The sequence below is a fragment of the Neomonachus schauinslandi genome, chromosome 2 (assembly GCF_002201575.2).
Source record: "Neomonachus schauinslandi chromosome 2, ASM220157v2, whole genome shotgun sequence".
NCBI classification, from domain to species: Eukaryota; Metazoa; Chordata; class Mammalia; order Carnivora; family Phocidae; genus Neomonachus; species Neomonachus schauinslandi.
This window is the reverse complement of record NC_058404.1, coordinates 73,077,778-73,103,301: the sequence shown is the minus strand read 5'-3', so window position 1 is coordinate 73,103,301 and position 25,524 is coordinate 73,077,778. Positions and strand designations below refer to the sequence as shown.

Here is a 25,524-nt window from a genome sequence, read left to right as displayed (position 1 = left end):
CTCTCTTATCAACTCTCAACTATACCACACAGCAGCGTTAACGATGTCATCATGTTGTAGATCACATCCCCAGTATTTATCTTGTAACTGAAACTTTGTACTTCTGGCCACATTCCTCCTATTCCTTCACATCCCAACCTCTTTTTCATTACCCCACACGCTTCTCAGGTGCACTGGACCACTTGTTACTTCCAAACATACCTTATAAACACTTGTGCATATCCATGACTTTCCTGCTTTTGGCCCGAAAGTCTTTTATTCTTTTCATGGAGAGTCAACAGAATGGGGTTGCAATCCCAGCTCTGCTATTTATGAGTCACGTATTTTGGAAAAGATAATGAACATCTCAGCCAACTTCCTACCTTGTAAACAATACTTGTTTCTCAGTATTTCTCTCACGGTCATAATGAGCTCTCAGTGGAGAGTATGAGTTTAGCGTTGCTCTTGGCAGTAACTGCTCTTCGAACTTGAATATTTATGCTACAGAAATTGAATATTTAAACCTTTAAATTAATTCTTATTTACCTGAAGTTTTTCTTCCCTGTTTCATGTTTCGTAAAGACAGGTATGCACTTTGCAGATGCATTCGCATGATACAATAGAAAGCCCCACTAGGACCTCTCACGTGGGCAAGAATCCCATCAGTTGTACCATTTACTAGCTGTGTATTCTTGGCAAACAACTGTATTCTCTGAACTTTAATTTCCTCTTTCTGTAAATCTTAATCTGTTACGAGAATTCGACATATAGAGCAGCTCTATAAATGGCAACTATTGTGATTATTAATATGCCGCCTGCCATGGGTTATAATGGCGCTTGATTTTTGAGTTCCCTAAAAACAAGAACACTTGCATGTGTCTTTACATCCCCAGCCTCACACTTAGTAAATAGTTTTTACAATTCAGAAATGCCAGTCAGATAGAACTTAAGGTCTATTTTAGAGTTGGTCATCACCTCTCCACTGAGTTTTCTTACATGTGGCCTTAAAATGAGGCCTAAAGATTACTTAATTTTTATTTATAGTATATTGACTATAATCAGAACTGAGAATATCTTTTCCTCCCTCATTTTATATTGTAAAACAGAGGGTTATAATTGGGAATATTTTCTTCAATTGGACAAAAAATAGCAACTTCAAAAGTAAAGTTAAAAGCGGAACAATACCATTTCCAAAGCATCCACTAAGGATGTAGCAGGCTAGGGGACAAGCATCCTGAATTTCCCGCTCCTTGAAATATCAGGGAAAGCCCTAAAGAAGAAGAGAAGCCACAAGGGAGAGGAGGAAGGGGAGAACCTGAATAGGCGGGAGGTTTAAAATATTTCCTCGCCTTGGTGATAGTGGAGACTGTGAGTGTGTGTGTGTATGTGTGTGTATGTGTGTGGTTGTCTCTGTCTCTCTCTGTGGCAGTGTGTGTTTAGTTAAAATTCTCTCCACTCCTGCTTTTCTTCTTCATGGGGAATTGGAGAGGGGCACTTTTCAATATTGGGACCAATTTAGATGTTTGGAACATTGAAACAATGACGCAAATAGGAAAAAGCTTAAAGGAGTCTGGTTTAATTACTAATTAGGCCCCATTGAGTAAGAACAGTAGGACAGAAAGTCATTACAACCCGGAAGTGCTTAGTTCCTGGAACACAGCAGACCTTCGATAATCTCTGAATTTGTAATCACTCAGGTGCCACTAGGCTGAGACCAACCTGTAGTCATCTACAGAGAGAGAAAAATGGCTTTATGCTTAAGATGGCTGTAGAAACCATGTAGCCGCAATGGGTTTTAACATATTTAGACAGCCGGTTTTAATAGGTTTATACAATAAGCATCATAACAATTAATTACATTAAAATATTACTGAAAAAAAATCCTACTCGTTAATACAGGGTAAGGTCTTAAACTTTTAAAATGCTCTTGAAGTAATATTTTGAAATATATTAAACAAAAAAGAATGAAACAATCAACATTTTAGAGCCGGAAAGATTTTCAGAGGTCAATTAATCCAGTCCAGTTAATTAATAACAGATCCATTGTAATCGGCTCTTGCCGCTCAGCCACATGCATCTACTGCCCTTTCCTCATTAAACGTGAAAGCAGTCTGGCCTAAAAGAACACCGGCACTCAGGTCTCTCATCTGCCTGCTTCTTCCCCATGTAGAAGATGGGCTCTGTAGCTTGCACAGTGGAAACAGGGTGAGTCAACATCAGAATAGTTGGGCCTGAGCCTCTGCTGGATCACTGACTGGCTCCGTGGCCCCACAAGCCACCGTGTGTTGGTTTCAGAGTGGATGAGAGAACACCTAACTCGGCTTCCTCGGGGGGCGACCGGAAGGATTAAAGGAACCACTGTATGTGCAAGGCCTTTTGGAAGAACATATGAAAACATGACACGAATATACTAAAATGCATACTGAGAAAGCCAAGCCTCTGACCCCAGTTTCCCCCATGACCACTTCTCCAGAGATAGACAAGGTTAAGTTTCTTAGGTTTTCTTCCTGAAGGTGTCCCGGTATATGGGTGCGCCTTGACTCCAAAAGGCCTACAGAATAAACCTTTGTTATTTCCCCCACTCACCCATATAGCTAGGGCTCTCTCTTCAGTGGCACTCACAGAGAAACCACCTTCTCTTGTCAAAGGGTAGAATTCCATGGAAGGCTAGGCTACCAATGTTTGAGGCAATCTCCACTCCCAGACATTTTTGGTTCCTTAGAGTCTTTTCCTTTTTCTTTTATAGACGGTGATGCCATAAATATATCTGTATGTATAGCTAGACTTTTGTAGCCCTGACTTTTTAAAATAACCAGAAGACCTGCAACACTGCTATTCTCTCTTTTATAGAATTCTGCATAGTTCTGTACACCTTAAACTCTAGACAAAATATATTTCATGTTGAACGTGTACTTCATCAGATCATTTCTATTAGAACACAGTACTGCAACAAGGACCTGATGACAGGGTTGTACTTTCGTCCATGAAACTGAGTAAAGAATTAAAAAGAGAAATGTCACTCAGTCTTCACTATTTTTAAAAACAAGAACCAAAAACAGTTGCAGAGTGCTCTATCAGTCAGTAGGCATTTCACAAATACTGTCATTTTTATTTATTTTATTTTATTTATTTATTTATTTATTATTTATTTTTTATTTTTTAAAGATTTTATTTATTTTTTTGACAGAGAGAGACATAGCGAGAGCAGGAACACAAGCAGGGGGAGTGGGAGAGGGAGAAGCAGGCTTCCCGCAGAGCCGGGAGCCCGATGTGGGACTCGATCCCAGGACCCTGGGATCATGACCTGAGCCGAAGGCAGACGCTTAATGACTGAGCCACCCAGGCGCCCAATACTGTCATTGTTAATGTCTCTCATTTAGTACTTAATAGCATCAAAAATTCATAAAAGCTAAGAATTGCAAGGGACCCTAAAGTTGTAGTGTAATCACATTTTCCAAAGAGCAAATACTTTCTAAGACTCGTTCAGCGTATCAAAAGAGTGATCATAGGTTGGATCAAAGCGCAACACATTTTACAACGAAGCTTACATAACAGGAAGTCATGGCCAAAGCAACAATTTTGTCAGAAACAAGCAGAATACTTGAGCAAACGGATCTGAATCTGGGACAGACCTGTAGGAGCTGGTGAGCTCGTAATCTAAAACCGCGTTTGCTGTGATCACACCGCTCCGCGCATCAATGTGGAATGCTTCCCCTTGGTTGCCAGAGAGAATGGAGTACTCAGTGAGGCCATTCATCCCACTGTCGAGGTCCGCAGCAAAAACCTGTGAGGAAGCAGCTCTTCCGTTAGATAAGGATTTCATCTGCAAGATGGGTTAAGACTGTTTTTCAGACAAATGCACGATGAAAGAATTACGGATTGCCAAATGCACTTTAAAAACAATGATCAAAGGACTTACATTTATAATATAGTAGGTAATGGGTGGGCAAAGTGTTCTGCAGGCTTGTTCAAAGGACTTCCAAATAACTTTCAGTAGGCGTAGCCCATGTTTTGAACTACAATTTTAGGCAAGAGGCGAAAATACAGGGATACCTCAGAGATATTGCGGGTTCAGTTCCAGACCACCCAAATCAAACAAATATTGTAATAGAGCAAGTCAAATGAATTTTTTTTGTTTCCCGGTGCATATATTATAGTTTATTAAGTGTGCAACAGCATAACATTATATCTAAAAAAAAACAATGTACACACCTTAATTTAAAAATGCTTGATTGCTAAAAATTGCTAACCATCATCTGACTTTCAGCGAGTCATGATTTTTTTGCTGGTAGAGAGTCTTGCCTTGATGTTGATGGCTCCTGACTGACCAGGGTGGTGGCTGATGAAGGCTGGGGCGGCTGTGGCAATTTTTTAAAATAAGACAACAATGAAGTTGGCCACATTGATTGACTGTTCCTTTCACGAACGATTTCTCTGTAGCTTGTGATGCTGTTTGGTATCATTTTACCCACAGCAGAACTTCTTTCAAAATTGAAGCCAGTCCTCTCGCACCCTGCTGCTGCTTTATCAACTAAGTTTATGGAATATTCTAAATCCTTTGCTGTCATTTCAACAATTTCACAGCATCTTCACCAGGTATAGATTCCATCTCAAGAAACCACTGATCACCATCACCATAATGAATATAATAATAATGAAAATGTGTGACTACTGCAGGAATTACCGAACTGTGACACAGATACAAGGTGAGCAAATGCTGTTGGAAAATGGTGCCCACAGACTTTCTTGATGCACGCTTGCCACAGAGCTTCAGATTGTAAAACAAAAAACAACAACAACAACAAAAACAATCTCTGTAAAGTGCAATAAAGTAAAGTAAAATAAAATGAGGCACTGAACTTGAAAAAAAATTCTAATTTTTTTTTTTCGGGAAAGAAATCTCTGAATAGTAAATGGTAGTCTTTAATTTGTTGTATTTCCTGCTTAAAGTATTGCCTGTAAAATTGGCCATATGTGGATTTTTTTATATATCTTATTGAAAGTCTCATTTTAGAAGGATTTTTAATTAATGAAATAGCCTAGATTTAGTGTGTTATAACAAATTAGATCCTGATCATTTATTTGGTAAATTATCAAAGTAGTGTTGAGGATGAGAAAAAAGTCTTGCATAATTCTCCATGGAGATGTATTATTTAGTCTATATTACATTTTCATAAAGAATTAATTCCATTAGTGGTTTCAAGATCTTGCTTAAGAATAAGTTGATGGATTAATTAAAATTTTTTCTTCCTTTTTAAAAAATTTTATTTTATTATGTTATGTTAGTCACCATAAAATACATCATTAGTTTTTGATGTGGTGATCCACGATTCATTGTTTTTGTATTTTTTTCTACTTATTTTTATCCTCTGTGCCCCTCAGCCTTGGCCTGACCTCACGTTCCCATCATCTCTCTCCTGGGTGACCACACTGATGTCCTGATGGGTGTTGGCCTTGAACTCCCTCCGCTCTCATCTATCCTTCACACTGTCATCAGATCTCAGGGGATCCTGAGTCGCCCAAGTGGGACATTGAGGACCTCATCAGGAGGGCACACAAGCCAGCTACTTAGTAAAGAAAGGCAGCAATGCACAGTTCCTTGGAAGTCATCAGGAAAAGAAACTCATGTGCATCTGGGCAGAATAAAACCCTTCATATCCTCCGGGTCCATATGTTTCCAAGTGTTACCAAGAGTAGGTCTCCCAGGAGGTGTTTCTGTTAGGGTTTTAGGATGCCAGCAGCACATATCCACTATGGAAAACTTAACCAGGAAAAATGTATCAGAAAGATAGTGTCTGGGTGAAGGCCAAGGACCTGGGACCCCCAGGGGCACAGTTTCTTTTGAGTTGTTGCCACCAAGATGAATCAGCTCTAATGCGCCTCTGTGCTGGTGTCTTACCACTCAAGTTTCAGATCCGAGGGAGAGAAAGCCTACATGAGACTGAGGCAGATGACAACACCTTGGGCAGGGGATGGAGGACACGTCACTACCTTGACTGACAATCTCAGCAAGACTGCAGCTGACAGAGGATGGGCAGTTCCTAAAAGAAGTTGGCGGGGCTGTAACCAAAAGCAGGGACCATGGGCAGTGTGATGGCAAAAGCAAGAACTACCACAAGCGCTAGAACTCCAGAGCCTTCGACTTTCCTGTTTCTCTGAACAGGACACAGCAAAATGGCAGTCTGGTTTCCTGGAACAAATTAAATGATCTAAAAATGTGAAGAATGAAGGTCCTTGTATCTGTCCCTGACTCAGCCTTCTTGAAGTTTGACCTAATTTGACACACTGGTGGGCCAGGCTCCTTCCCATTTGTTGTACCTGGGCTTTAAAGGTATCTTCCCTTCTTGTGTTCCACATGGAGCAGTCTAGCTCTATCCAGGTGAGCATGAACGATGAAGAGGTGCAACGCGGTGGCACCCCAGTGCAGGGGTCCTCTGTGACAGAGCAGGCCCCACAGTGGCTCTGTAGGTCTCTGTCATCCCCCCTGAACATGTATCACTGCACAGAGTGATACAGATGGGGCAAGTGAATGCCCTCCCCTTCTTCTCAGTCGTGGCTGAAACCAAAGCATTTCTGGAACAGGCTGGCAAATGGAACAGGGCACTTTCATATAACACAAGTCTGCAAAAACAGTGGAAGAAATCCTAGGTATCCTGGACTGTGTGGGACGCACAGAGCCAAGACTCCAAGATGGCCAAGACTCCACTGGTCTTGTCAGCACCAACAGAGGGGTACCTGTACATCTGGAGCTGAACTGAAGGTCAAAGGAAGGTGTCTCTCCAGACGCAGGTGGAGGTAGCCATACAGTAGAGCATTGTGGGAGGTCTCATCCAGAAGGTGTTCTAACATGTCCTCAGGCTCCCTGACCCCCTCGACCCAGAGAGGAAGGGGGGTAATCATCACTACGGGCTGGATCACAATAGCAGGATTAGAGAGGCCAGAGGGAAAGCCTGACTTTGCCAGGAAGGGGTTTTTATACGGATTTCTTGTGCAGATTCCCAAGAGGTTGTACATTTCCCAATGTCCAGGTTCTTGAAGACAGAAGAGCAATTCAACTGTGAAGGGAAAGATGGAACTGGGTCCGATTCCTGAAGCAGGCAGAGAGGCTATCAAGGGTGAGTGGGTCTTAGAGCCCGCACGAGACTGCCTTAAAAACAGATCCTCTTTTTCATGGCGTAGGCCTCCTTGCTGAGATGGGGTGAGGCCCGGGAACAGTGGATCTGGGACTTTCACATGAAATGTCTGCAAATTTCGCACCCAGGGAGCTCTTCCATGGGTCCGTGCCTTCGTCCATGCTCATCCAGCTGTGCTTCCCCCGGCCGAGTGCCTGCTCACCCTTGAAGACCAAGCGCAAATACCATTCATCTGCGAAGTCTTATCCTTTTCCTCCAGGAAGAGTCTGTCTCTCCTCTTTTCTCTCATGACATTAAATGGGCACTTCTATTTAACATGACGAACATGCATTTAAATTTGATGCTTACTTTTCTGACTTCCCCTCTAAGTTGTACACATGATAAGCTGAGCTGAGTTTTGTGCCCCTGTGGATTCACTGCTAGTGTCGGGCAGAGTCCCTAGAGAAAGCAGGCGGGCACTAGGAGCACGTGATGAAGAGAGGAAGAAGCGTGAACTCAGAAACTCCAGACTTCCTTCGAACTAAGGTTTCATCCAGTTCCTCAAACTTTTTACATGCCCTAGACACATTTATGTCCTAGAAAAAGGCTCTAGATATTTTGATGCAGACTGATGATAATTTCCATACACACACATACACATACACAAAACACATTTCTGTTACCTGTATGATGTGAGCATTGTGGGACAGGCCTTCAGACACTGACACTTGGTAAACGCTTTGCTCAAAGCATGGTAAGTTATCATTCACATCTTGTATCAAGACTGTTACTTTGCTGTAGGCTCTGTGCCCGCTACTTTCCGCTAAAATGATGAGTCGTACTTCATGTCTGACTTCAAAATCGAGAAACTTGGGTTCTTTCACAGTGAGTTCTCCTATTTTGATTCCGAGGGAGGAAAAAAAATAAAAGAAAATGATGTTGTACTCATTGTTTAAAAAGCTCCAAATCACCTTTCACTCCTATGCTCAAACTCTCACCTGTCCCTCCAAATCTCCCGATGGCTGGCCGCCCTTCCCACCTGACTGGGCTGATAGTGAAAAAAGTTGAGAAATGTGGGGTTATTTGCAAGGTTCCAACACATAGGAGGGAGAGAAACTATGAAATAGGCGAAATGTGGGAGCTGTCTCTGAAATGACCCTTCGCTCGCCATATTTAGTCCATCTCCATGTCTGCAAAGTCTATCTTTCAAACATCTCTTGAATCTGCCCTCCATCGTCACTGCTACTGCCCTTCTCTGAGCCACTGGCATTTCCCACCTTCTCCCCTGCCTGAAGGGCCCCATGGCATCACTCGTCTGGTCTCCCCTCTAATCCAGTTCCCATTCTGAACTGAATCATAAAAATGGACACTGTCCTTGTGCCACAGAAACCCTTTCCATGGCTTTCCATGGTGATTATGACAAAATGCAGCATTTTTTTTTTTTAAAGATTTTATTTATTTATTTGAGACAGAGAGAATGAGAGAGAGAGAGCACATGAGAGGGGGGAGGGTCAGAGGGAGAAGCAGGCTCCCTGCCGAGCAGGGAGCCCGATGCGGGACTCGATCCTGGGACTCCAGGATCATGACCTGAGCCGAAGGCAGTTGCTTAACCAACTGAGCCACCCAGGCGCCCCAAAATGCAGCATTTTTTAACTTCCATAGGACGGACGTGCTTGGGCTCTCCCACCTCAAGAGTCTCACTCCGGCCATTCCCCACGTTGCTCTCTCTGCTGTGCACAGAACACTCATAAATATTCTTTTACTCAGGGGCATCTGGGTGGCTCAGTTGTTTAAGTGACTGCCTTTGGCTCAGGTCATGATCCCGGAGTCCTGGGATCGAGTCCCACATCGGGCCCCCAGGTCAGTGGGGAGCCTGCTTCTTCCTCTGACCCTTTCCCCTCTCATGCTGTTTCTCTCTCTCTCTCTCTCTCACTCTCTCAATCTCTAATAAATAAATAAATAAATCTTTAAAAAAATTTAAATGTTTTCTTCCTCAAATGCTTGTTACAGAGTCAACATGCATGCTTTTCCATCTGCCTGGCATGGTCCCTACTTCTGCGCTTCCTCAGGGATCTTTCCAGACCAGCCAGCCCCATACTGTCACTATGGTCAGCCTGCAACAGACTCTCATGGAGCACCTGCATGTACTGTGCTCATCTGTTTCAGACTGGTGCTTCTTCTTGGTTTAGAAGCGTACAAGGCGAGGATGGGTGCCTATCTCTTATACCAACTGTCATATTCCTAGTGCCTAGCTCAGGGTCTGGCCTACAGATGGCATCCATTAATATATGTTATACCCTCATATACAAAGTATAAACAGGTTAGGGAAACTGACTCTTGGGCTTTGTGCCTTGCACGAGTTTCTCCTCCAAATTAAGAAAATTCATCCCCTGATTTGATTTCCTTCTCAACTTTCTGTTCTGTTTTTGTTCTCCCTTTTGCTGACAAATGTTGTACTGAATTTATTATTATTATTTTGTTATTTACTTAGCTCTCACTGTCAGAAATTCCATCGAATAGAGATTCATTGAATGAACACTGATTGGGAGGTTGAGACACCTGAAACCAAGTATAAATCCTAGCCCTGGCTACTTAGTTTAGGTAAGTAACCTCCACTATGTCTGTGACCCAGGGTAAGTCATTCAGGTTCTATGGAGCTGAGCCTCCTCTCCTGTAAAATGGGGGTATTAACAATGACTTTGTAGGGTTGCAGGAGAAGGGATACAGTGCATATTTAGAATGTTCCTGTGCAGGATCATGATATATATTCCAGTGTCCTACCCATGTTCCTCATCCTTTCCATCATCAGGTATAGATTTAATATCTGCAAAAGCTCTGAATTTAGAAAGAAAACACGTAACAGCCATGGACTAATCAAAGTCTGTTCTTCAGATGAAAGAACCTGAACTGTTTCTGGAAATATGGCCTGGAAGCCACAGTTCTACTGTTCTATCTGAACCAGTTCCCTCAGACAACCATCCTAGTCCAAGAAAATGTCAGGCTCTTGCTTACTTACCTGGATGCTAATGGGAATCATGCCCTGTTCTAGTGTTCTAACTTCAGTACTGAGTATTTTTGGGAGATTGTTATAGCTTCTCTTCTGTTATTAAGAACAGCTAAATATATTCTATATGAGGAACTCACTATACTACAAAATGTAAAATTTCCATAAACCACTTTCGCTTATTGTCATCAGTTATCAACTCAGAAAACCAGATTACTTTTATGGGCCACAGTCTGATGTGACTGACACCCCTGGCAGAAAATTTAGGGTAGTTATGACCATTGGTAGCTGGAAAAATCATTAAGATGCATTTTGATGAGCTGGCAATGAAACAAGCTGGTCTTCAGAAACCTCTGTGAAACAAGAGCTAAACCAGCACTCCCAAACGGCAGAGGAGCCCCAGTCTGAGGTAGGTCCAAGCTCTCATCCAGCACTCCGTCTCTGCTGAACAGAGCATTCCACTTGCTATCATGTTCTGTTACTATTAGCCAAAGAAAAATAACATAGAAATGCAACACTAAATTGCCAGTGTCACTTAGTAGAAAGTGTGCCAATTACAGCCCAGATCAAAGTGGATTTTTTAATAAAAGGCTTGTGTTTAGGCTTTGATAATTGGAATTCTGCACTTGGAATGGCTCTGCAGTTCTAATGCTTTCCTTGCTTGGCTTTTATTTTTGGCATAATAATTGGCATATGCTGAGAAAGTTGTGTAAGTAGGAAAGACAATATCCCGTCTGTGAGATGACTCAAGGCTGGCACACCTACCAGACCCACATTTGCCTGGGACGATATACGCATATTTTTCTCAGAGATATCAAGGATTTACTGTCACTGTTGAGACGCAAGAACTACTGGGCTTTCAGTCTGGGCAGAAGTCCATGTTTTTCCTTCCAGTACAAGCCTCACGGGCACCGACTTCATGTTAGTTCTTACGCATAAGCGCACCAGTTCTAGAATAATTTGAGAATGAAATTGCAGCACTATTTCCTTTCTCATATGTGTACACATGTAGCTTTTGCCCAAGTTATAAAATACACATCGAAATGAGGTTAAGATTCTTCAAATGCTAACTGCTTGATAGCATAATCAGGGAATGTCAATCCAATACAAACTGTGCACATGCATATGAACATACCCAAAGCAGACTGTGATAAATATTTATGTTATCCAAAAGTTCTGAAACTATCTTCTGCTAAAACCACATCCTTGACACATGGCAAGTTTGATCATTTTTGTTTTATGTCAACCTACCAAATCATGAGATGGGATGGGAATAACCAAACCATTTGTTATTTACATACACGATGTGAGTAAAACTCCAACATTCTTGCTGGTGTAGACAGTGAGCAGTAGAGCAAACACTGGCACAAAATGGACAGAAAATGCGGTTCTCATCCGAGATCCTTCTTATCAGAACTTATTAAGTCAGTAACTAACAAAATGGCTTTCTCACATTTTTACCCTTAAGAAGAGTAACCACAACCTTAGTGATCTTTACGGATTTATCACACATGCCAGTTTTCTATCTTAACTGGCATATGGCTTAAAATACATATGCTCATAAAACCTATGTTAGGTAGCTTTACACATAAGCTTGAAGATTATGCGCCAAAGGTGACGTGAAAGATGAATTGAATATCATAATTAAAAGTTTTTAAAAAGGTTTCTTGACAGCGGTATGGAAAACTTCATAACAAAAACAACTAAAATGCGTGATAAATTGTGTGTGTGTTGAAATGCATGATTGAGTTGGTATACTAGTAAGGAATCCTCAGAGGACAAAAAAACCCTGAAAACAGTAATCCAGGAAGGTAAGCGAGCACTAAAAGCCCATTTTTGTTCCAAGGGTCTCTAACACAACCTTCTTCCTTGAAATCCATCTCTGATAGCTGCACAGAGTATGAGAAACAAGGGAAGAAGCCTGAACCCACAAAAGGTGAAGAGTCTAATGGGAAAACCAGAATAAAGCTATAAACCCAAAGGCTACATATGCTCCAACTGAGTGATCAATATTTAAAAAACAAAAACAAGTTCAAAATGGATGTACAGAAACCTGCTTTTCTTGACCTTGGTGTTGGTTGGAAGGGGAAAAAAAGGTCTCTGCTGTGAATTTATTAACTTAAGCCTGAATTTATGCTGGCCATACTATCACAGCTATATGTTTTTAAAACCCTCAATAATTACATTTAAGCTAGTCTTTGCTTGATGATGTACCCAGGTGATCTGCTGAAGGAAAACAAGTCCTCTCTAAAGGGCACAAATTCAACCCAGTCTTCAAAGAACCCTCAGAGAAAAAGTTTTAAGGACAATGAACACTCATAGTTAACAAGCATGAAAATCACAGAGAAACAAGGCACCATGAATGAGAACTGGCTAAGCTATGGAAAACTGAATAAATCTTCAAAGACTTAAAATGCTGGATTATTGGACACAGGATGTGTAATTATTGCATATGTTTAAATGTCTAAAAAAGAAGTTTAGAAACATGAGCAAGGAAGAAGAGATTACTTTTTTACAGGCATCTAGTTATGGAATGAATAAATCATGGGGTTAAAAGGTACAACATAGGGAATATAGTCAATGATGCTATAATAACGTTGTATGGTGGCAGATGGGAGCTACACTTGTGGTGAGAGTAGAATAACATATAAACTTGTTGAATCACTATGTTTACCCCTGAAACTAATGTAACATTGTGTGTCAACTATACCTCAACTTTTAAAAAAAGATTATTTTTTTGTGAGACCAGGAATTGTATACAAGGAACCCAAGAGAACTTCTGGAAATAAAGATTGAAGAGAAAGGGACAAGGAGATGAAAAATGTGCAAAAGAGATGTAGGAGAGAGTGTCTGGCTCAATACTTGTTTAACTAGAGTTCCAAAAAAGATACAAATAAACAGTATTTAGATCAATAGCTAAGTTCTTAATGCAACAACTGGAAACCAGAAGGCAGTGGATAATATCTTAAATGTGATGAGAGAAAATAACCGTGAACTTAGAATTCTAAGACCAGCAAACATATTTTTTAAAAACAAGAATTAAACAAAGTCATTTTTAGACAACCAAACCTGAACAAGTTTACTACAACAGACCCTCACTACAGGATGTACTTCAGGTAGAAAGAAAATGACACCAGAGGCGAGTTTGAGATGTAAGAAAGAACAGTTAGCAAAGAAGCACAGAAATCTATTTAAAAATATTAATAATGTGGTGAGCGATGTGAATTGTGTGAGACTATTGAATCACAGACCTGTACCTCTGAAACAAATAATACATTATATGTTAAAAAAAAAAAAAAGGAAGAAGAAGATAGTAGGAAGGGGAAAATGAAGGCGGGGGGTAATCGGAGCGGGAGACGAACCATGAGAGACTATGGACTCTGAGAAACAAACTGAGGGTTCTAGAGGGGAGGGGGGTGGGGGGATGGGTTAGCCTGGTGATGGGTATTAAAGAGGGCATGGAGCACTGGGTGTTATACGCAAACAATGAATCATGGAACATTACATCAAAAACTAATGATATAATGTATGGTGATTAACATAACATAATAAAAAAACAGAGAAAAAAATATTAATAATGTCTAATTAGAAAGAACTATAATTGTGGCCCACAGGAGCTTATAAGTTGAAAAAGGGATATCTGGAGATAAAGAATTCTAAGTCTCTTGTATTATTCAGGAGCAGGACATTGATTAATGTTAGACTTCAATTATATATGTTAAAATAGCTAGGCTAACCACTAAAAGAAGATAAATAGCTATATAATTCCAGCAAACACAGGGAAGATGGTCCATCTTTAGGTAATGATCATATATGTTAAATGCTCAGAAAAATATTAGAATCAGTAGTTTACAGGTTTTCTAGATACAAAATCAAAATACAAATGCTAATTTCAAGTATACCTAATAGCATTGTCATAAAAAGCATTTTTTTCACTTACTTTAGCAAGAAAAAGTATAAAGGATTTAGACTACATCTAACAAAAACCATGCAAGTCTGCTATAAAAAAATTAAAACTTTATTAAAATATATTTAAGGAAACAATGGATGTGATTTTTCTGTATTATCCTGAATTAGAAGACAATACTGCAAAGATACAGGCTTTCCCCAAAATGATATTTAGAATTAATACAATTCCAACAAAAAATTCAAGTAACCTAAATGGATGGCTGAATGGACAAAGAAAGTATAGCGTATTCACACAATGGCATATTATTCAGTCTCAACAAAGAGAATCCCGCCATGTGTGACAACATGGATGAATCCCTAGAACGCTAAGTTGAGTGGAACAAGCCAGTCACAGAAACATAAATATGGCATGATTCCACACATATGATGTATCTAAAATAGTCAGACTCCTAGAGGCAGGAAATAGAATGGTGGTTGCCAGGTGCCATGGGGGAGGGGCGATGGTGATGGGGAAGTGCTGTTCAGTGGGTATGAAGTTTCAGTTATGCAAGATGCATAAGTTCTAGAAACCTGCTGGACAACACTATGCCTAGAGTTAGCAGTACTGTATTGTACACACTTATAATTTTGCTAAAAGAGTAGATCTCATGTTAAATGTTCTTACCACAGTTAAAATAAAAGAAAAGAAGAGCTTTGGTAGATGATTATTAGTTACAATGCACCGCTATACAGAGCTTTGTGAGGAGGATACTTTGGCCTGATGAGTTAGTTACTTAAATTCTAGATTGAGGCCATGCAATTGTTTTGGACATTTTCTTTGTTAATTCAAGGGAGGTTTCACCTGAAATCAAATGTGCATGTCATGATTACCTGGGTTTCATGTATGAAAAGTGTGGATAGCTCTTACATCACCCAAAGCCTTATGAATAAATCTCCTTTCCCGGGAAAAAATCCCAATAGGCCTGTGTGTGTGTGTGTGTGTGTGTGTGTGTGTGTGAAAATCTGGCAAGTGGATACAATGATTCATATTAGTGCAACGGGCCAATAACAGCTAATATACTCATGAAGAACATGAAAATGGGGCTGCTTCCTTGGTATGAAGATTGATTATAAAGTCTATGCGATTAAGGGAGTGTGGTATTCGTGTGTGGATAGACCAAGAGATGAGTGCAAAGGAGTCAAGCATCCTGTAAACAGTTATGGAAACAACATATGACAGTGGGGGTATTTCAGGTCTCAGGGGAAGGTTATTGTCCCTGGAATTACTGGTAATCCTCTTAAAAAAAAAAAAAGAAGAAAAAGAAAAAGGGAAAGTTATCTCTAACTCATAAAACAGGAAAATAAATTCTAGATGCACTATAGATGTAAACGTGAAACACAGGAAAACCACTAACAATTTTAAAAGACAATGCAACAATATTTTCTTGATCTCAGGATAGGGAAGAATTTCTTCACTTACAAAATGGGAAAATCATAAAGTAAAAGACTAATTCTAATTCATCAAAATAAAAATGTACCAGTAAGAGAGTAAAAGACAAGTCACAAACTGTAAAATATATCTGCAACAAAAAACAAAGGAGAAATGCTACTGAAATTTATTAAAAATCCTTACACTTCAGAAAGAGAAACACAAACAACCCAGTAGAAAAATAGACGAAGTGCATCAAAATGTATTTCACATGGGAGAAAGCAGTAATGGCCAATACACTGTGAAAAAAATCGCTCACATTCATTAGTAATAAAGAAATGCAAATGACAACCGCAGTGAGATACCATTTCACACCCACCAGATTGACAATAGAAAATAGGGCATAAACAACCGTGATAGCTCTCATTCAGTGCTGGTGGAATGTAAAGTGGAGCAAACCACTTCATAAAACAATTTGGCACTATCTGTAATGCTGAACATATGCATCCTCTGATGTATATGCCCAGCCTAGACTCTGGGGCCTGGAGAACTCCTCACATATGCACCAGAAGACATGTATGAGGTCGCTCCTCACAGTGTTTGTTATTATATCCCCAGACAGGAAAACCTCACTGTCCATCAATGGTAGAATGGATAAATAAGTTGTGACACAGACTTAAAGCAGAAGGCCATAAAGAACTGAAAGTGAAAAAGACCCATCTGCACACATTAACACGAAAGATTCTAATTTTGAATAAAAAGAATCGAATCCCAATAAAATACACAGACTCTTAATCCATTTATATAAAATTCAAAAATAAACCAGTTTTATTGTAGAGAAATGCATTTACTATAAGTCACAAGGGAATGATTGTCCCTGAAGTAGGGACACTAGTCAGCCTGCAGCCGTGGACAGAAAGAAAGCGATCGGAAAAGGGCTCAAAGGAAGCATTGATGATAATGGCTGGGTTCTGGTTTATCACCTTGGCAGCAGGTACATACTTCTTTGCTACTCCTCTCTAATGTGTGCATAACGGCGTATGCACCACAGTCAAAATGTTGAGCAAAAGAATCAAGTCATAGATGAGAGGACATTAGCATGATTCTATCATGATGTTTCAACCAAGGTAAAAGGACATAACACATCATTTAGAAATTCAGACACAGTTGGAAAATTATCAAGAAAGAAAGGCAGTGATCAATGCCAAACTCAGATGACTGGTTATGGATTGCCTTGGATCAAAGTAGAGAGACACAGGGACTTCCTGAGGTTCCAGTAATGTCTCATCTCTGGAGATGGATGGCAAGTACATGGCCATTAAAGAATTTTCTATGTTTTAGCGTATCTTCTTGCAGCTGTTTCACAATAAACTTGTGAAATAAACTTCAACATAAATAAATATTTAATTGAAAAATGAAGAGTTTTTTGTGAAAGTCCCCTTTGGACTAACCCTAGGCATATTTTACATGAATTTTAGAGACTCCTGAAAAAATAAGGCCAAGCCTGGGCTGTGTTAAGGGTGAGGTGACAGAAGGATGTGGGTAGCCTGGGAAATTGTACAAACTCTGCTACTCTCCTTCTTTCTGAACATTCTAATCTCAGCTCCTTTCCCAGGACCTTCAGACCCGTGGACTGCTAGAAGCTTAAGGCTGGATGATGTTCACAAAGGCCTTCTTGTCAACAGGCTTCCTGCACCACCCTTTAACCAAATGATGGGGCAAAGTTTGGTTAAAGAGATGAAGAGCTAGCAGGCTACCTCAGAAAGGCTGCTGACCAAAGCTGGTATGGACCAGAGCCAGAAAACTACCCGGGATAAGAAGGCCTTTGCTTAAGAAACTACTCCCTCTCAATTCTTCCCATGTGCATGTAGTACAGATTACATAAGGCAGTTGTATGGTAATATAGAAATTATTGAAAACATTCTTCTTGAGGTTTGACAACGCAGCAGTAGATATGTATCTACTACATAGTTGTTAGTCAAAAAAGTGTGTTTCATATAATCAATTGGTATTCATTTAAAACACAATAATGGTCTTATTAAAGTTAAATTTAATACATGCTGTATTTGGAAGTAATTTCTTTACCATCACATAGAAACCTTTCCAGCTGTCCTTTTTTGTTGCATTGTTGACATTCAGTGGCGAATTAGAAGAATCTCGTGATGAAAATGCCCTACGGCTAGACATGTGTGGTTATTTTCAATTCAAACTCAATATTGATGGTCTCTCTTCTATATCTCCCATTTTCCCAAATAGATGAGTAAATTATAAGTAGAAACCAGTTTATCTTCAAAAATTCAAAGGGTAGGCTAGGTACTGCCAAATGTGAAGAACAGGATTCTTAGCAAGTACATGTAAACAAATAAGTAGTCTTGATTTCCCACAATTTCTCATCAGCTACCATAAAAAAATTGTTTCTTACTTCTTTTTTAAATTATTTACCTCTAATTTTTCTATCTTTCAAATTTTGAGTTTCCTCTGCAGAAGAATTTCTTACTAGTAACATTAAATGAAGCAGAAAAAAAAAGCTATTACAGGAGAGAGAAAGATCACCTGAGTTGGAGCACAGGGAAAAAACCCCATCTTCATTTCCACTAAAAATGGAATATTTAATGCTGTCTTGTGTTGGGTCAGGAGCAACAGCTTTTACAGTCACAACAGAAGTACCTGTAAAAATTAGGTAAAAAAAAAAAAAGAAAGAAAGAAAGAACTTTAGGAAAAGAAAATTTCAGGGAAAAACAAGAGCAAACACTGGGTATTTATTATTTGCTTACTACATTTTCATTTGTTCATTCATTCAGTGATTAGTCATTGAGTGTCTTCAATAAGCCAGATCTCAGGCTAGGTGCTGGAGACAGAGTGACAAGTTAGGAAAGATCTCTATCTTACGGTGATCATTAACTAGAGTAAGGAGACAGACAGCCATTAAACAGATACATAATCAAAGTAGATTTCAGATGTGCTAAGTTCCCTGGAAGAAAAAAAAACAATGCAGTGTGATAGAAAACACTTTTTTACATGTGTGTCGGTGGGGAGGGCAGACATATAACATTTCAAGTTATAGGAACAAACTGATTCCCAGCATGAGAGAAGAATTGCAAGCACTGATAGAGGTAATGAGACAATTGGTGTGATTAGAACTGGGATTTCACTGGAAGGTTCTCAAAAATCCATTCTGGCCTCAAGTTAGCACTTTGTTGTCTTCATGTGTAATATCTCATGCCCTTGCTGTTCACTTCTGTTTTACTTCCTATCCTGGTTGCCCATTCATCCTCCTCCTTTAACTGCCTGTCCTTTTAAATTATTTTTTTATTTAATCAACTTTATTAAGGTAACATTTACATACAATATACACATATTTTAAGTATACAGTTATATATATACATATATACATACATATGTATACAGCATATATGTATGATATATACAATTATATATGTATATAGTTTTAACAACTATATTCACCTGTGTAATCACCATCAGAACCAAGATGTAGAATATTTCCATCACTCCAAAAAATTCTCTCTTGACCTTTTGCAGTCAGTTTTCTCTTACTTCTGGTCCCGGGCAATCACTGATTTACTTTCTGTTACTTTGTTTTGCCTCTAAAATTTTATACACATAAAAATTATACGGTATCTCTCTTCTTTTGATCAGCATAATCTTTTAGGAATCAAGCATGTTATTCTGTGTATTAAGAGCTCATTATGTTTTTTATTGTAGAGTGTATTCTACTGAATGGACATACCACAATGTGTTGATCCATTTTTCCACATATGGACATTTGGATTGTTTTCAGTTTGGGGCTATTATGAACAAAGCTGCTATGAACATCCATGTAATAGTGTTTGTGGGGACACACGTTTTCATTCCTTATGGGTAAACACCTAGAGTGAGTGTGTGTTTAACTTTATAAAAAACTGTCAAGCTATTTCCCAAAGTGGTCCTATACCATCTTACATTCCTGCTAGCAAGATATGAGAATTCCAGTTGCTGCATATCCACTGGTATTGTCAGCCTTTTTAATGTTAGTCATTCTAGTGGAGGTGTGGTAGTCCTTGCGCTGTGGTTTCAATTTTAATTTCCCTGATGTCTGATGATGTTGTGAATCTTTTCAGGTGCTTGTTGGTCATTTTTGCTCTTTTTTAAGATTCATCTTTGTTCTTTGCCTTTTGTTCTCTATTTACCCACCACTTCTGAGAAACTTTTTCATAGTTCTTTACTGGTCCTAATCCTCTTATCTTTGGCCTGTAACTTACAGGATCTACTTTGGATGCTCACTCTGGCAGTGATCCCTGCCTCTCCTCTTACTTTCATGCTCTCTGGCAGGATGCCACCTATTGGTGAAGGTATGCATGTGGTACCAAGTGGGAGATGGGAAAGAGGTGGGCTCTGCAAGAGGCTCTCTGGCTGCTAAGTGTGCAGCAATGGGGGCCTGATTTAGGAGGGTGTCAGCAAGGCACAAGAGGAAAAGTGAAAGGAAGCATTTGATAAGAACACAAGTGTTGACGTGGTGTCAGAGATGAGAACAGAGCAGGGATCATTAACTCAGATGCCTTTGGGTAAAAGTAAGAAGCGTGGACAAATGAAGGAGCCAGATGGGTGGAGGAAGCCAGAGGCTGTCCGATATGCCTGAGACACTCAGCTTCAACTCATCACTGCTAGTGGGGAAGGGAAAGCAGGCTTTCAGATGCTTGAAATTCTGGTCTTTTTAAGAGAAGCTCAAAAATTCATATTTATTTTCATGTGAAATCTCCCAATTTGTAAATGTCAGAAAATAATTTAATTTAGGGGAAAAACATAAGCTATCGTATGGGCTGAACAAAACACAGCTGTGGCCTGACTACAGGCCTGAGTCTGCTCATTTACCATACCCGATAGAGAAGACGAATCTCTCCTTTTTGTTATCAGCCCTTCTAGCACTTAGAGTATGGTACTTATTTGTCATCCATGGACTTGTACTGAACATACTCATAGACCGATCTCATCTTTCCACTAAGTTGGACTAAATTCTGCGAGAGCACAGGAGGTTTTCTATATATTTGTGTTCTATATATTTCTGCAACTCTAGATTAGTTTTGCTTCTAAAATTTCATGTACTTGAAAAATCATAAGAGTGGCTGCCTTCTTATGCTTAGCATGCCTTTTTGAGAATCACTCATACTGTTCTTTATATTAATAAGTGTGGGAAGAAAGGAGGTAATAGAGGAGACAGAGGAAGTAAGGGATGGAGATGCTCACTGAAGTGTTCTAGCCTGAGAGGCTTGAAGAATGCCTCTCTGCCTACAGGGCCCTTCTAAACCAGCAGCAATTATTAAAAAAAAAAAATCAGGGGTGCCTGGGTGGTGCAGTCAGTTAAGCCTCTGACTCTTGGTTTCAGTTCAGGTCTGATCTCAGGGTGGTGAGATCGAGCCCCACGTCAGGATTCATGCTCAGTTCGGGACCTGCTTGAATTTCTCTCTCCCTCTTCCTCTGCCCCTCCCCACTGTGCTCCCCACCTCTCTCTCTCACTGAAATAAATAAATAAATCTTTAAAAAAATAAATTAAATAAATTAAAAAATCACTCACTGCTATAATACACTATCTGATATTGGGATTTTCAGTAGTTAAAAAAAAACAACAACACCTATTTAAGACCTCTGCTGGGCTTCTGCATTGACTTCTACTGTGCAAGCCTCAGGGAACAAGCTCAAAAGCCATCTTGCTACAGGTTACAGTAAAAAAATCCCTAAGCCAGGCCAAATCAATAGATACTTTCTTTTTCCTGGATACTTAAAAGGGTTTCACTAAAAAGAAGAGAATAAAGAAAAGGCCCTGGAACACATAATATTTTCCCCAGGAACCTTCAAAGACAAATGCAATGATCACTATCCGTATTAAAGGAAACAAGTATGTGATATTGTTCACAAAACTGAAAAGTCATTGAGAAAAGGCATAAAATAGAATTCATTATGGAGAAAGAATGGGAAAACCAAAACTGGATACATTACTCTCTTTAAAATGTTATGTTTAACACAAACTGTGACAAAGTTTTAAAATCATTTATTGAGGCTTCCAAATGGTGGTTCTTTTCAAGCCAGTTATGAAGTCATTTACTGACAATGTAAAGGATTTTAATTAATCATGGTGGAATCAAGTTGCTGCACATGTTGAGAATCTTTCAAGTTGCATTATAATCTGAGGCTTATTTTGTTACACTTTAGGAGACATATTGTTAATATAAAAATGCCTTACATTTTCAGTAGGAATATGCCTTCATAGTAGTGCAGTATGTTTTATCTTTAGTGCTCAATCACAATTCTGTGCTTCCTGATACAATTTAGTTTTTAAACACAGAAATTTTATTTCAACTGGCTTGTCATATGTTCTTAAGAATGGCAGTAAGAAAAGAAACAGCTATGCAGACAAGATGTATGGTCTTGCTGACGGCCTTTTCTCCATGGATTAGGATGCTTTAATTATATGTCAGATTATAAAACAAAACATGGAGATCACTTGCATGTAAAAAAATAAAGATAAGCACAGAATTGTAAATAAGAATCACATATGGACTCCCACATAAAAGGAACAATCTTATTTTTACTGCAAATAAAATGTTCATAATATCAAATGAAATTGTAGCACACAAAGGATTTCATTGAAAATACTTCAAACTAGATGCTAAAGTCAGCAAAGAGTGGCAAATATTTATATATCTTCTTCCTCAGATGAAGTTTAAATTTGAGACTGTCCCCAAAAAGAGGAAATATCTAAAGGATCCTTCTAGGTCTTGGCTTATCTGTGCTAATTTTACTTAATTTACTTAATTTATTTTTTAAAGATTTTATTTTTTAAGTAACCTCTGCACCCAACATGGGTCTTGAACCCACAACCCCAAGATAAAGAGTTGCACACTCCACTGACTAAGCAAGTCAGACACCCCAGCTTATTGTGCACATTTTATTTATTTATGTATTTATATATTTATTTATTTATTATTTACTTGAGAGGGAGAGAGAGAGAATGCATGCTAGCTGAGGGAGGGGCAAAGGGAGAGGGACAGAAGGAGAGGGACAAAGAGAATTTCAAGCAGGAGCCTGTCATGGGGTTTGATTTGAGCATGGAGTATGGAGCCTGTCATGGGGTTTTTAAGACGGGACTCAAAACATGACCCTGAGATCATGACCTGAGCTGAAATCAAGAGTAGATGTTCAACCGACTGAGCCACCCAGGTGCCCCATGCACATTTTAGATAAAAGTCTGTCTCTGGGCATCTAGAGAAGATTTAAAATTACTGTTCATTTTGCACCAAGGTAGAAATGATAAAATGAAAACCAACACTGTACCTTTAACTCCCATGAGGCAACTGAAACATACAGAAAAATTTACATTTTCAGCTTTTATGAATTTTACTTTAAGTCTAATATTGCATCAAAAAGTATAATACATTCAATGTTCTTGTTTTTTCTTCTTTACAATCAGTTAAAAAACTAATACTATCTGTAGCAGCAGTGAACTACTTACTTAAAAGCAGAATTATGTAACAATTAATGTTATGTGACTAGAAAAATCAATATTCATGGAAGTATTTAGGTAAAATAATAATAAAAATATTTTATTCAGAGCTGTTCATGAGTAAGTATTTGCAGAGTTTTAGTTTTGTCATTTCTAAGCAATGCAAGTATTTTCATATTGATGACTGACTTGAGATTTTTTTAAACGTTTGGATGATTTTGAATTGTCCATTATCTTTTAATCATCCAGCCACTGAAATGCTGAACATATTTCAGGCATTTAAGAAAGTTGGGAGTGAGGTCAGCAAGATGGCTGCATAAAGCCCAAGACCTCATCCCCTATGGAGAAACTGAATGAACAGCAACAGTATATGATCCAAAAAGCTTTTATGAAAACTCCAGGCCAGAAGGGAGTGGTATGATATATTCAAAGTGCTGAAAGAAAAAAACTGCCACCAAGAATACTATATCCAGTAAAACTGCCCTTCGGAGATGAGAGAGAAATAAAGATCTTCTCAGATAAACAAGAGCTGAGAGAGTTCACTATCACTAAACCTGCCTGACAAGAAATGTTAAATGTTTCCAGTTGAGAGGACACTAGACAGCAATGTGAAAGCATATGAAAATATGAAGCTCTCTGGTAAAGGTAAATATATAGACAAATACCAAATCTCTTAACACTAAAGGTGGTGCATAAATCACCTTTAATTCTGGTATAAAATTTAAGAGATAAAAGCATAAAAAATAACTATACCTATAAAGCTATGTGAATGGATAAAAATATAAAAAGATGTACTTTGTGAAATCAATAACATAAAGTGGGAAGGAGAAGTAAAGGAACAGAGTTTTTGGATGTGATTGAAGTTAAGTTGTTACTAGTTTAAAACAGATTGTTAAAACTATAAGATGTGTTCCGTAATCCCCATGGTAACCATAAAGAAAATATCTATGGAAGAAACACAAAAGGGAAGAATGAAGGGGTGGAAATCGGAGGGGGAGATGAACCATGAGAGACTATGGACTCTGAGAAACAAACTGAGGGTTCTAGAGGGGAGGGGGGTAGGAGGATGGGTTAGCCTGGTGATGGGTATTAAAGAGGGCATGTACTGCATGGAGCCCTGGGTGTTATACGCAAACAATGAATCATAGAATACTACCTCAAAAACTAATGATGTAATGTATGGTGATTAACATAACATAATAATAAAAAAAATAAAAATAAATTTAAAAAAAAAGGAAATTAAGACAGGACTCAAAACATGTCACTACAAAAAAACCAATGAAACACAAGGGAAGGCAGCAAGAGAAGAAAAGAAGAACAAAATGAAAAACATACAGAAAATAATTAAAAAATGGCAATACTAAGTCCTTTCCTATCAGTAATTAAAAAAAATGTAAATGGATGAAACTCTCCAATCAAGAAACATGGAATAGCTGAATGGATTAATAAAAAGAAGATTCAAGTATATACTGCCACCTAGAAACTCACTTTAGATATACAGACAGGTATAGGCTGCAGGAGGAAAGATAGAAAGAGATCTTCCATGCAAATAGTATCCAAAAGGCAAGAACTGTGGTTATACTTAGACAAAATAGAGCTTAAGTCAAAAACTGTCATGGGACAAAGAAGGATGCTACATAAAAAGTTCTATTCACTAGGAAGATAAAACATTTATAAATATATATGCACCTAACAGCAGAGCACCTAAATATATGAAGAAAACACTGACAGAATTGAAGGGAGAAACAGATAGTAACACAATAATAGTAGAAGATTTCAATACTTCACTTTCAATAATGGATAGAGCAACCAGATAGAAGATCAATAAGGAAATGAAGGACTTGAAAAACATTATAGACTAATTGGACCTAAGAGACATACACAGAACCCTCCAGCCAACAATGGCAGAATACACATTCTCAAGTATATTACACATTCCCATATATACACTCAAGTGCACATGGAACATTCTCCAGAACAGATCACATGTTAGGGCACAGCACTAGTGTTAACAACTTTAAGAATATTAAAATCATACCAAGTATCTTTTCTGACTATGATGGAATGAAAATAGAAATCAATAGCAAAGGAAAACTGGAATATTCATAAACACATGGAAATTAAATAACATACTCTTGAACAGCTAGTAGGTCAAGGAAGAACTTTAAAGGGTAATTAGATAATATCTTGAGACAAATGAAACAAAAGCACAACATACCAGACATGGGCTGTGGCAAAAGCAAGACCAAGAGGGAATTTTACAATAATAAATATCTACATTAAAAAAAGAAGGAAGAGGGGCACCTGCGTGGTTCAGTTGGTTAAGCAGCCAACTCTTGATTCTGGCTCAGGTCATGATCTCAGGGTCCTGGGATCAGGCTCGCATCAGGCTCTGTGCTCAGCAGGGAGTCTGCTTGAGGATTCTCTCTCTCTTCCTCTCCCTCTGCTCCTCCCTCCCCCCCACCCTTAAATAAATCTTAAAAAAAAAAGAAGAAAGACTGCAAATCAACAACCTAACTTTACACCTCAAGGAACTAGAAAAAGGAACAAACTAAAAGCAAAGTGGGCAGAAAGAAAGAAATAATAAATATTAGAACAGAAATAAGTGGAATAGAGA

At 38.8% G+C, this 25,524-nt stretch overlaps 1 protein-coding gene across 1 annotated transcript in view; it reads right to left on the bottom strand.

The window, feature by feature from the left end:
* DCHS2 (dachsous cadherin-related 2) overlaps positions 1-25,524 on the bottom strand; it is a 301,078-nt gene that overhangs the window by 12,767 nt on the left and 262,787 nt on the right. Inside the window, exons 15-17 of the mRNA XM_044913075.1 lie at positions 17,966-18,079; positions 7,775-7,986; positions 3,612-3,763 (exon numbers count right to left, since the gene is read on the bottom strand). Coding sequence (XP_044769010.1) covers positions 3,612-3,763; positions 7,775-7,986; positions 17,966-18,079 — 478 coding nt within the window. The remainder of the gene's footprint in view (positions 1-3,611; positions 3,764-7,774; positions 7,987-17,965; positions 18,080-25,524) is intronic.